General features: G+C 29.8%; 1 protein-coding gene across 1 annotated transcript in view; it reads right to left on the bottom strand.

Annotated features, from left to right (window-relative positions):
• The window catches only part of LOC102675665 (dynein beta chain, ciliary-like), a 24,417-nt gene that overhangs the window by 1,266 nt on the left and 10,419 nt on the right, over nt 1-12,732 (bottom strand). Inside the window, exons 23-55 of the mRNA XM_031514279.1 lie at nt 12,367-12,515; nt 11,797-12,042; nt 11,436-11,660; nt 11,098-11,299; nt 10,749-10,915; nt 10,237-10,649; nt 9,904-10,174; nt 9,146-9,408; nt 8,594-8,904; nt 8,328-8,443; nt 8,016-8,227; nt 7,753-7,956; nt 7,578-7,649; nt 7,261-7,476; nt 6,962-7,199; nt 6,621-6,813; nt 6,365-6,542; nt 6,155-6,283; nt 5,860-6,079; nt 5,622-5,783; nt 5,363-5,509; nt 5,098-5,259; nt 4,616-4,852; nt 4,169-4,390; nt 2,931-3,182; nt 2,669-2,795; nt 2,387-2,520; nt 2,039-2,276; nt 1,653-1,840; nt 1,399-1,568; nt 1,078-1,298; nt 686-962; nt 195-470 (exon numbers count right to left, since the gene is read on the bottom strand). Of these exons, the coding sequence (XP_031370139.1) occupies nt 195-470; nt 686-962; nt 1,078-1,298; nt 1,399-1,568; nt 1,653-1,840; nt 2,039-2,276; nt 2,387-2,520; nt 2,669-2,795; nt 2,931-3,182; nt 4,169-4,390; nt 4,616-4,852; nt 5,098-5,259; nt 5,363-5,509; nt 5,622-5,783; nt 5,860-6,079; nt 6,155-6,283; nt 6,365-6,542; nt 6,621-6,813; nt 6,962-7,199; nt 7,261-7,476; nt 7,578-7,649; nt 7,753-7,956; nt 8,016-8,227; nt 8,328-8,443; nt 8,594-8,904; nt 9,146-9,408; nt 9,904-10,174; nt 10,237-10,649; nt 10,749-10,915; nt 11,098-11,299; nt 11,436-11,660; nt 11,797-12,042; nt 12,367-12,515 (6,838 nt within the window). The remainder of the gene's footprint in view (nt 1-194; nt 471-685; nt 963-1,077; nt 1,299-1,398; nt 1,569-1,652; nt 1,841-2,038; nt 2,277-2,386; nt 2,521-2,668; nt 2,796-2,930; nt 3,183-4,168; nt 4,391-4,615; nt 4,853-5,097; nt 5,260-5,362; nt 5,510-5,621; nt 5,784-5,859; nt 6,080-6,154; nt 6,284-6,364; nt 6,543-6,620; nt 6,814-6,961; nt 7,200-7,260; nt 7,477-7,577; nt 7,650-7,752; nt 7,957-8,015; nt 8,228-8,327; nt 8,444-8,593; nt 8,905-9,145; nt 9,409-9,903; nt 10,175-10,236; nt 10,650-10,748; nt 10,916-11,097; nt 11,300-11,435; nt 11,661-11,796; nt 12,043-12,366; nt 12,516-12,732) is intronic.

The following is a 12,732-nucleotide window of genomic DNA, read 5'->3' as shown; positions in this document are numbered from 1 at the left end:
AAAAAAAAAAAAAAAAAAAAAATGCATTTTGAAATATATAATTTCATATAATTTTATATAAATATATTTTTAAAATTTTGTATCATTTTACAATTTTTTGAAAGAAATAGAAGGGAGAGATGTCAGTAATATGAATAGAATTTTACCAAAAACATTTATTCTCATTTTTATTGAGAAAACCATATTAATCATACCTGTGCAATAGATCATCTTCCAATGCTTTCAAACTAATTTTAAAGGTATTTTGTTGAGTAGTTAATTCAGCTTTTTTCGATTCTAAATCGGGTCTTTCGGCTTTTACAACATCTCCTAGAAGTTGTTCTTCCAAACCATCTTTCGTTACGGTAAAATTGATAAGAGTGGTTTGTGCTTGTATTTCAGGTTTATAATGAGGATTAGCTAACTTTGTTTGTATAATTAGCCGGAAATGAGGATCATAATCTACTTCCTTATCCCAAATTTTTATCGCCCTTTAAAATAAAAGTTTCAAAAATATTTCTATTTATATAAATACGAATAATAAAATAATAAATAAATAAATATATTTTATTTACATTATATACATAGTAAACTAAGCTTTAATAACTGAATGTTAAGAATTAATAATAAGTTAAAATTAAAATTTATCATAATGTTTTTTAATGCAAATTATTTACAATATTACAATAATGTAATAAATACATACTTTCCTTTCTTTATTAGATCTCTTTTAATAACTGGATCTAAAACAGGATCGATACTTTCCATTATATTTTCAATTAAAACAATTGCACCATTCGCGATAGAAATTTCAATCAAATGCAAATAATTTGGTTGAGTAAGCCTAAGCACTTGTAATTCTTCGCCATATCGATTCTTTATCCATTTAAGTCCTTGTAACTGTGGATCTATCATTAAAGGCCATCTCGCTGAATTCATTAAAATTGTTGCATTTTCGGAAGACATTCTATCGGATGGTAGTCCTTAATAAATATCTCATTATTAATTATATATATCGATAATGATTGATGGCTTTTTAAATCTAAAATCTAATCTAAAATTTATTAGTATATGAAAAAATATAAAAAATATATTCACCTTCGTTATTCCATTGTGCAATTTGTGCATCATCGGTCAATAAAGCTAGGATATCTAAATCGGTAGTTCTTGGTATTTTCACTTGCAACTTTTCCAAGAACGGTAACCAATGATCGAACATTAAGTCATGTCTATATTTCCGAGTAAAACATCCCATGTATGATAAAAATGCAGTTACAAGAAGAACATCGCCTGGCACCATTACGAATGAATTCGTCAACCTAAGACAATTTAAAAATTGTGCTTTTCATCGTGTTTATAATTATACTTATTAAAATTACATTTGTATTACATTTGAATATTTATTGTATAAAAACTAACATTTCTACTTCTTCGGTCCACCGAATTTTCTCGGATGCTAAACCATTTACCAATCTATTTGCGAGATCGATAGTTAAAGCAGTGGCATCAGCTTCATCCTGACATTTTTGTTTTTCAGCTAAAGCTGCATTCATTCTTTCTCCTAGAATGTCGAGCACTTTTTGTAATTCCTATAATGATAATAATTATTTTTTTATATATCTGATAAAATCATTTATGATAATATACGAGGAATAAAATGAACAAAAACTTACCGCTAATCGTGTTCTCAAGGCATTCAAATGATCCATAGCAGCTTTTAGCTCAGTATTAGCTTGTGCAAGCGCAGCTCTTAATGGTTTTACAGTTTCATTAATATAATGGAAAACCATTATATTCCTCACCCAACTGCAAAGACCTGCAGCTGCTAGCGATTTTGTAACAATAATCTCGGGGTCAAAATCTAAAAATACCATATGATTATTATTATTTTTATTGCTTTTATATATTTCTATATTTATATAAGATATCCCAAACATGGATAGGAGAACATTTGTTAACTGAAATTCTTGAAATAATTTCAAGCAACATTTTCTTTTGCAAAAGATTTTGTTAACGGATGTTCTCATATTTTTAGGACATCCTATATATTATATAAAACCTTTATGATTGATATAAGGTTGTATAGCTTTCACCACTTCAGGATGAATATTTTCTTTGTCGTAATTACGAAGTTGAGAGAGAAACGTGTCGATGTGACCCATCATCGCTTTACACGCTTTCCAACTTCTATCTTTCGGTATTACACCCCTCGGAGCGAATAATACTAGAACAGCTTGTACTACCATCGCTACTTGTTCTGGTGGCGTTACAAAAGCTTTCAATTCCGTTAAATTACCCTGAAATCGTGTTCAATTTTTTTCATATTTTTCATATTTTACATATTTTTAAATATTTTAAATATTTATATAAGTTTAATTTGATAATTACAAATTTATTTCTTTTTTACTTTATTTAAGGTATCCAGAGCAGCTTCAGCTTGCCGTACTGCAGGTTCTGCTTTCGCTAAATCTTCATCGCATCGTCTCTGTTTTTCAGCTACTGTTTCTTTTATTTCAGCTACCTTTGCCTCTTCCTCCGATACTATCAACAAAAAATCATTTTCATCGTATGATCATTTTTTAGAAATATTTTCTTCTTACTATACAAGTAACAAATCATATAGATAAATCTTTTTGAATTATTGCGAATTTAAATTATTATAATAGATAAGAAGAAATAAACTTTTTACCAATCGCTTTTTCCGCTTCCGCTTTCGTATTCTCTAATCGAACTTCAGTAAGAATTCTGTCTGCAATTTCATTCTTTTTTTTCAGTTCCACTTCTTGAACTGCTAGGACAACTCTTAGTTCGCTTACCTATCAATTAAGATCTATATATAGTTATATTAATTTGGTTAAATTAAATTCAATTTACAATATATATGCAATTATAAATATTTTATATAAATTCTTATTGACAATTATTTAATATTAATAATGAAATCTTATTACTTGGCCAGCACAAGATTCTAATTTATCCAATCCATTCTTTAATCTCTCGATCATGGATTTTACATCATAAGTTCTCTCCACGAGTAGCTTCGAATATAAAGAAATTTGCTCCAAAAATGTTTTTGGAGTTGTATAGTTGTATCTTCTCTCATTTTGTAAATAAAGCAAAGAAACATCGTCAACGCTAGTATGCACATATGACATAAATAAAGAAGCCGATGGTTTATATTCACTTGGCAAGTCTTCTAATTCCTGCAATCAAAATATATCGCGGTAATTTAAATCCTAAAAATGATAATAAAAAAAATAATAGTAGAAGGAATTATATATTAATTCAGACAGTTTAGTCGAATGTGTGTCTTAATAATTCGAAATTTGTTCGGTAATAATAAAAACGAAATCTAATTTTGAGATTACAATATCGAATATTAATTAAGGAAGTGAAATTAATTTATTAATTCATTAAATTTATAATGATCGTGTATTTTTTGATTAATCAAGCATGACTAATAAAATGAGTTTGCAAAAACTTGTTAAATTTGCAATTTTATGCTCAAATAGCATGAAAAAGAGAAAGTGATATATATTTTATACACATGTACATAATATAAATTTATAATTTTGCGCTTACTTGAAAAAAAGAAAGTGATATTTATATTTATTTTATATTATACATATAATGTGAATAATATTTAACATAACGTAAATATTGAATGTTAACATAAAAAATGAAACGATACTATAATTTTGAAAGAAAAATTATGAAAATATATTTAATTAACATTCCTATAAACAATCTTCGTTTGTGCTTATGCATTAAAAATAATTAGTAGAATTAATCGCTAACGCCATCTTTCGCGAATACTATAAACATTTCTTTGAAGAGAGGATAATTAGGATAGAATAAAAATTGAGAGTTAATGCCATCTCTTGAATATTTTTGGAAAGATAATTCATTGAAAAAATATTTTTGATACTCGAAAGATGACGTTAATGATTAATTCTTTAACGATTAATTATTCTATCTCTATTTTTTTTCTATAATTTTTTATCCTTTTTTTTTAATTTACGATCTAAAGATGATGTTGATTTCAGTATTTTTATTTTATTTCTATCTTTCTTCAACTATTCGCTTTTCTTAGAGAAAAATATAATTAAAATTTAATTCGATATTTATTCGATTAAGCATATATTAATATAAAGTTTATTTAAGCAAAGATGTGTTCAAATCATCTTACCGCCAAAAATCTAATAGAAACGGATTTCAAAGCATCTTCCGGCCAACCTTCAAACCAATTAATCGAAGTATTATTCACGATTGCTGGAAACTGTCTAGCTCTGTTTCGAAGAGTTGCTCCAACGGGAGAGAAACAAAGAACGCATTTTAATTTATATCGAACTCTATTGATGAAAAACTTCCAACAATTTTCTTTTGTATCCACCAAACCGCTTTGTTTTACCTATGATATAATAAATCATCGACATGGCATGCTACAAAAATAAATTGTGTAAAAATCAAATGAAATAAATTCAGTTTCCGGAATATTTTTGTCGTGATATATTTATTTAACTAAAAATGTATATTAAATGAATATAAATATTATATATTATAAACATACCTATAAGGGTTGAAAAAAATAAATATAAAATTATTAAAATTCTGTTTATTGATAAAAAATATATACCTCATTTCGAACTGCATTCACAATATTATCTACTTCATCATCTGCAAATAATTCCGAAATTTCACCAAAAGCAAGCATATCGTTTATGAGAACCAAAAATTTTTCATCGGCAACGTGAGAATCGGTCATTAAGAAAGTAATTCCAATTGATTTCAATCCAGATTTTAGGTATAAATTGGATAAATCTGTTCTTAAGTCAGCCATTGAATAACCTGTTTTTAATTGTATCTGAAAAACCTAAAAATCAAAGAATAAATTATTTTAATTTAAAAATTGAATTATATTTAATATTATAATTTTACTCATAAATTTACAAAAGACAAATTTACAAATTTTCAAATATCTTAATAACTAAAGGTTACTAAATTAAATTGATATATTTTTAATCATATCATAGTATAGTAATTTGATTGAATAAATGAAAAATGATAAAATCGGGCACAATGTTTGAGATTTGAAATAAATACTTTTTTCAAACATACTTCTAAACCCGCGATGAAAGAAGCAAGGCTAGAAAGAGATTGTTTTCCGCTTCCCCCAACCCCTACGAGCAATGCGTTTCCTCTTGGTGCTTCCAAAATACGATTTATTTGACAGACTTGATACATGGCATCGTCAAATAAAACTAAATTCATCGCGCCTACCTATTCCAAGATAAATATTAATGAACATTATTCGATTAGAAAATTCCGATAATTTATAATCTTTTCTTATAATTTTTTATTATTATATTATTTTAAATATTACCAATTCATTATAATTAACCAAAGCTTCATTCAATAGCTTCGTTAATTGCGACCAATCTTTTATTGGCATATATTTTGGTTCACCGATCCCTTCGGCAAAATGACAAAAAATTATTGGTTCAGCAAATATAAAATTCTCATCCATTTCCTGCGATACATGCAACAAAATGAATTTTTTAGTTTCTTTTTTCTTTTACATATAACATATATTATATTTAATAATTATTATATTATATTTAAATAATAATCGTAACACTTACACTAATATTCTTACGAAGTGATTCTCTTAGCAATTGTTGAAATACTTTTTTGTCCTCAGCACTGATCAATTTATCGGAATATACTCTTGTAGCTTCGTGAACGTACAATCTGATCAAATAATTTATTGTTGGGACAGTGTCGCCAGTTGCAAAAAGTAAACCCTAGAAATAAATTGATGTTATTACGACGCTATTTTGTTTGAACAGATAATAATTATTCCAGAAAAATAAATCTTACTTGAAAAATATTTGAGATATCACGTAAATTAAATAGATAATGAAATTTAACTGCCGTTGGTAAAAATATCGATGAAATTCTGTTGTGACAGAACAATGCTGCGTGCAACAATGAATCGGCAACTTTTAACAACACTACATTAAATTTATTAAAAGGATTCATCAAATGTTGCTCTAACATTTGACTATAGATCGTTAGTAAATTTTCTTCGGTTGGGAAACTATGTAAAATTTTTATAGTATATTTATATTGTTCTAAGAATTGAAGATACGAATATCCGTTAATTTTAACTTACCTAACAGCGAAAACGGCAAAATGTCTTTGCAAACGAGGATTAATCGTGAAACTACCGGCAGTAGGATTCATACATGATACGTATTGCGTATTTTGAATTTCCTTCAATGTTAATTTCGTTCTATCGTACCTATTATCAAATTATTATTTCACAATCGATCAAGCAAATAGCATAACTGTGCCAAAACTTAATAATATTTCCAATACGTACCAGTGATTATAATCGACATGTTGTCTAATGAGTGTGTGAGGTTGGACGGTTCCGTAAGTATCGATTGCGGGCATGTTCATATCATCGATGAAATAAATCAATCTTTTCATACCAGGTGGCCCAAAATTTCTACCGGTCTTTTTCTCCAAGTGTTTTTCCATTATTCTTTGCAGCATTTCTTGAACGTATAATCGAATAAAAATTTAGAAATTCTTTTAAAATTAGAATGAAATAATCTTTTGTAAATATTTATTACCAGATGTGGTATAATAATTAAGGGGCACGTTCGCAATATTATAAGTATCAGGAAGAGCTGCGAGTTTTTCAGCCATGATTACACTCTTTCCTGATCCAGCTGCACCTATCAACATCACTGGCACACGTTCTTGTATAAAAACATCCAAGAAAAAGAATAAACGTGCAGTTTCAGCAGTTGAGACTAAAGTATTCTATAACAATAAAATAAAATTAAAGTATTGAGTGAAAAATTCTTAAAATACAATAATGCATTATGCATCTACTATCAAGTATCACAAACAAAATTTTCATTTTAATTAGCTTTTATATATTAAAAAAAAAAAAAAAATGGAAACGAACTTGTAACGGTATATCAGTATCCAACTCAAAAGCTGTCACTTTCTCGGTCCAAGGAACCAATTTTTTCGTTTCATTTTCGATGAAAAAATTGAATACATTTCCACCAGTGGGAAACTTGACGGTTTTAAATTCATTTTGCCACCATTTATTGAACTCGTTTCGCCAATCGATCAATTGATCTTGGAAAGTGGCCGATCCAAATGCCCAAATGCATGCAAAAACAAAGTACAATTCATACCTGTTTAAGGAGAAACATTAGAGAGATTTAAGTTTAAATGATTCGTCACTTTCATTTATACCATTCCTTCGGAGATTCTGGTGTTACGTTCTCTTTAACTAGAAAGAAATCTAGTAAATTGCAAAGCATCTCGACGTGACAGATTTCTGGTAACGGCGTAATTTTTTTAAATCTAAATTTTGTCACTTCTATCAGGGTCGGCACGTATTTATCGAATAAAATGGTTAAATTCGCTCTCTCTGCTGGGTCTCTTGTTTCTATCCAACTAATCGCAAATCTGTATAATAATAAATTATTACAAATATTTCAAATTATATTTCATTTCGAAATTGTAATTTTCAATCGATAAAAAAAGAAAATTATAATAAGTAAACTTACGGATACCATCCAATATCTTGTGGATTTATGTAAAGAATTCCAGCTCTGGAAACAGTAGCCGGTGTTGCAGTTCTACGAATTTTCCGAACATGATATTAAATTAATGAATTGAATCAAAGAGAGAAAAAGAAATGAAAAAAAAAAAAAATAGAAAGCTATGATTTAAAATTATCACCTAAGATTGGAAATCTCAAATAGAAGTCTCATGGATGGGTTTAAAGCGATTCTTTCGTTGCTAGCCAAAGTCAACACTTTGTTGTCATCCATCACAGTGTTTAACGACTCGATCCACATTGGATCTATATCACCGTCAAAAATAATCCATTTAGGATCGGTTCCCGTCATATTTGCCTGATCTCTCATTAACACAGAGAATAATCTGAAGAAATTGATTGATTAATCGCTTGTTTTTCGCATAAAGGAGATAGAAATACCAACCCATCTTTCCATTCTCGTGTTGCTGGATTGATCACACCAAAAAGTTCGTCGTTCGTAACAGCTTTTGGATTCAAATCATTGTAATAGGGTTTTAATTGATTATTAAAATACGTTCGATTAAGCGTTCTCCAAACTTCGGTCTTCCCAGTTCCGGCAAACCCAACGATGAAAACCGAGTGACGAACATGAAGCAATTCTTCTAACTGGACAACCTGTTTTGTTTAATATTACTTTTAATAAAAATTTTTTTGAGACAGAATTAAAAAAAATGTTTTACATTAATGTGTTCCATTTGTTGCTTTATACTCTTACTTTTAATATAAAACCATCCTCTGGTTGCAATTTAAGATCCAAAGTGGATTTTCGAACTGTCATCTCGAAATCAAAATCTCTTTTTCGCGGTACGTCCAAAGCAGGAAACAAGTCTCCTAAACAATCGATATTCTTATGAAATAGATATAAAGAATGAAAAAAAAAACTATTATTAAATAAATATTAAAAAAACTATTATTAAATAAATATTAAAAAAACTATTATTAAATAAATTACATGAAAACGAAATATAAAAGAAAATTAACCGATAAGACCCATGAACACGGGTACATCGTCCGTCACAATTTTCGGAATGTTGAAATCTCTGAGGGCTCTCATTAACACTTGATCCTCGGCTCTATCGGGATCGCCTCTCTTTAATTTACCAGCGACTACTAAAACCGATTTAATCGCTCGTAGACCCCAATCGTAATGATCTTGTTTCGATAGAAGTTCTCGGCAAAGCTGATACAACGTAATAAACTTCCTTGCCAATAATCTAGCTTCTTGAAAACCTTCTGCTACCAGCATTATCTCGCAAATTAAATCAAAATCTGGAACTACCATGGCGCAAGGCCTTTGTAAAATGAATAAATGATGATAATTTTCTGACGAGATAAAATTATATCTATACAATTCTATCTAACCCATGCCATATTTCTTTTGTTTTTGAAAATATTAATATAAATAAAATATAATTATAAAAATGTTTCGAACAAAAATTGTAAATGAATTTAATATTTAAAAAGCGAGATATTTCGAGTGATGAGGAATTACGTGAGATTACAATTAGAAATATTTAAATCACTTCATGATACCTGAATAAAGTTTTCAAATTTTCCGGCAATTCCGTCCTTCCAGCATAGCCAGGATTCATAGTAATGAACATTCCAACGGTGGGGACAATATTAAGAATCTCTCCAAAGAATAGGAATGTTGGTTTACGATGTTTCACCCCGTCTAAAACCGATTTCACTTGCACGGCAACTACCGATAATACTTCCACCGAAATACGATTGAATTCATCGAAACAACCCCACGCTCCTACTTGTGCAAGACCTTTATAAATATTTCCACAGGACTGAAAGAAAACAATACGTGTTACCACATGTTTAAAACAAATTTCCATAATATTCGACTCTTCTCGTTCGTTCATTGGTGGAAAGAAGTTTCGCGGGAGGAATGCAAATCCGATTGGTTAATTTGGAAAGAAACGCCTATTTACATACATATTTTTGTTTCTATTATGGTACTTTTCACATATATTAATTCAAAACGACGATCTATATTTAAATCTTGATGCATTACTATAGAATCGTAATTAATATCAAAATAATTAATAGTTTCGAAAATATTTCAGCTTCCAATCTTCCAGATTATCCTAATGTAACTTCATAAATGAAAATAATTTTTACGATTTTGAATATTCAAATTATAGCTCTTCTACTATTATGTAATGTGTAGTGTCAAAATTGTCAGCAAAATATCTGAAGTGGAAATAGGCGATTCTAACGAATCTCTCTTGCCCCTATGCCGTTCTGCGAGACTTCTTTTCAAGTGAAGAACAGTACATTACCTTGTAATCCATTTGCTCGGAACAATTGAATACGTAGACCATTTGGCCCAATGCTCTTCCCAAATCTTTCGTGGTTTCCGTTTTTCCGGTTCCAGCTGGGCCAGCTGGTGCTCCACCCATTATGAGATGCAAGGATTGCGTTAAAGTGATATAACATCTGTCTGTCAACGGTGTTATCACCAATCGTGGAACATTGCCCAAATATTCGTAATCATATTTGAACGAAGCATCACAAATATCAGCGAAACAATCGCCAACTTTGTCGTCCCATCTGAAAGTTGAAATTTGAGGTTAAAGTTTGACGAATACGGACAAATGATTGAAATTTTGCACCTGTGTCTTAGCTGGGATTGCCATTGGAAACTGGAAGAGCTTTCTGCCTTCATCGTGATCATTTTTCCTACGACATCTCTCGCGTGCACGTCAATCGTGCAAATCGTCATAATCTTTCTTCGATCGCTTTCGATCAAATCCCCGCAGAGTATTGTTATCAACGCGTTCAACTGATTAATCTGCTTTCTCTGATAATCTTTAAACGCGTTTTCGAAACCTTCTTCCAATCTCGCGAAAGCCATATTCACCTCCGTCGTCCACCAAATTTGACTACCGCATAATGCGGGTTGCGCTTGATGATCGAAAATCCATTGCTCTCGTGGTTTCTCGTCGTAAGTGAATACCGCCTGAGATATATGATACCTCACGGATCTCTTCATCGCATCTGTCACGTTATTCAACCAAATCTCCACCTTAAGTAAACGTGTCGATGATTCCACTTTGATGGATTTTCAAAATGATGAGATCATTTTGATTTTTCTTACGAGATTCTCTCGCGAATGTATATTTACCTTTCCACTGCAATCACAATTCCCATAAATAGCCATATGTTCACCATCTTTGGCGATCATAACTATCGCTTGTTTCGTTGGTTTATCGTGTTCCATTTTCCATTTTAATTTTGCAATAGAATCGTACAGTTTTGATAAATGTCGGCAGACTAATTCAGGTATGTTTCCTTAGAAAAATAACAATTTATTATATAATTTCGATAATTTTCGTTTCATTAAAATTTAATAATTACTTTAAATAAATTTGTTTGAATTTAATAATATACTGATCATTCGTGGGAAAAAATTTTGAATGAAGAGTAAAAAAACAAATAAAAAAATGATAGATAATTATCAAAAGTTTTCTAACCATTGCTTAAAATATCGAGTAGATCTGCCGAGGAAATGAAATAAAATCTTGGATAAATTAATCTTTTTGTTTCCAAATAATCTGCTAAAGCTTTTTCGCAAAGATTTAATTGAAATTCTAAATCCTCCAGTTTTTCTAAAAGTTTCGGTCGACTCGTTGCTTTTACGATATTTAAATTGCTCAACATTTCTTTCAGTAATTCCTTAAAAAATAATTATTTAAATGATAAATGAATTTTTTCAAAGTATTTCTTTTAACACAGGGAGGAAAAGTGGGGGAAAAAACATTAATAAACAATCGATTACTTATTTAAAAGTAAATTATTTATTTAAAATTACTTTAAAATCTTTGTCAATTTTTTCGAATCGTTTCGACTCTTCCGGAAGTTGGCTTCTAATATCTTCAGAACCGATGAAGATACTTTCGAGATGTATCCATGCCCGTTGAACTTCGAACCATGCATTGATCACCGCATCCGCGGTGCTTAATTTTTTTTGCCAATCGAGAATTTCCTCCAGGAAATATCCAACGAATTTGGACCCTAACATATTTTGTAATTGCACCTGTGATTGCGAAAATCGATAAAAATTAAAGGTAGAATAAAATTGTAGAATAAAATTGTGTAAGTTGATCGTGGAGATCTCTCCATCTTTACTTCTTACTTTATTCATTTAACAAAACAGAATCATAAAAGATTACCTGATTCTCTTCAAGGATTTCGATAGTTTGCTCGTCGATTCTAAGAACGTATAATTTCGTACGCTCGTGTAGCTCTTTGTCAAATTCGAGAGTGCTCCATGTATCGTGCAACTCTTTCAACACTTTTTCCATCGCCATTTCCTTTACCGATTTAGCCACGATATTTTTAACTTCTTCTTCGTATTTGTGCAATTGCAATTTTAATAAATCTTCCAACGTGGTAGTGTCTGTCATTATAAATACCACCTATCAACATACACGATAAACATATTCATTTTCATCATTTAATTATCTCAAATAGTAACTCAATTCTTCTCGTTTGTTAATAATCATATTAAGTTTTTAATTCGTTCTTTGTTTCAGTATCAGAACAGTTGCACAGTTTTCACCACAGTGTTGTAACTTAACATAATTGAAGCCAAGGCTTAAAAACTTAAGACTTGATCTACAGTTAACCCAAGACCTAGTTCACATTGTACATAGATTTAAGAATAAGAGGATAAGTTTATTTTGATGTTAACTTCAATAACAAATAAGTTTTTCCACGATTCCATGGACTGTGTTAATTACCTTCGTTTCAGCCATTAATTCTCTCCAGTGTCTATCTCTAATCGCTGGATTCTGCAATTCTGAAACCGCTCTCAACGATGCCATCATATTTCGCACTTCTGCTTCTATGTTGTTATACAATTCCCAAGGACGAACATCTTTGTCCAATTCTATCAAGGGAAATGAATATTTGTAAAATTTTTTATGCGATCCATGAAAATTTTTTTATTTTATATCTACAAATAAATAAAAAAGTCAATTGATCATTTTAAGGTTAGAAAATGAAATGTTAAATTTCACTGAAAAAAGTATTGCTCTATTGTTCTATATATATATAAGTATTGCTCTATATTTATATTATCTATCTAATATATCTATATTTTCTTA

This window comes from Apis dorsata, unplaced genomic scaffold (assembly GCF_000469605.1).
Source record: "Apis dorsata unplaced genomic scaffold, Apis dorsata 1.3 scaffold_949, whole genome shotgun sequence".
NCBI classification, from domain to species: domain Eukaryota; kingdom Metazoa; phylum Arthropoda; class Insecta; order Hymenoptera; family Apidae; genus Apis; species Apis dorsata.
This window is presented reverse-complemented; position numbering and strand designations above follow the sequence as displayed.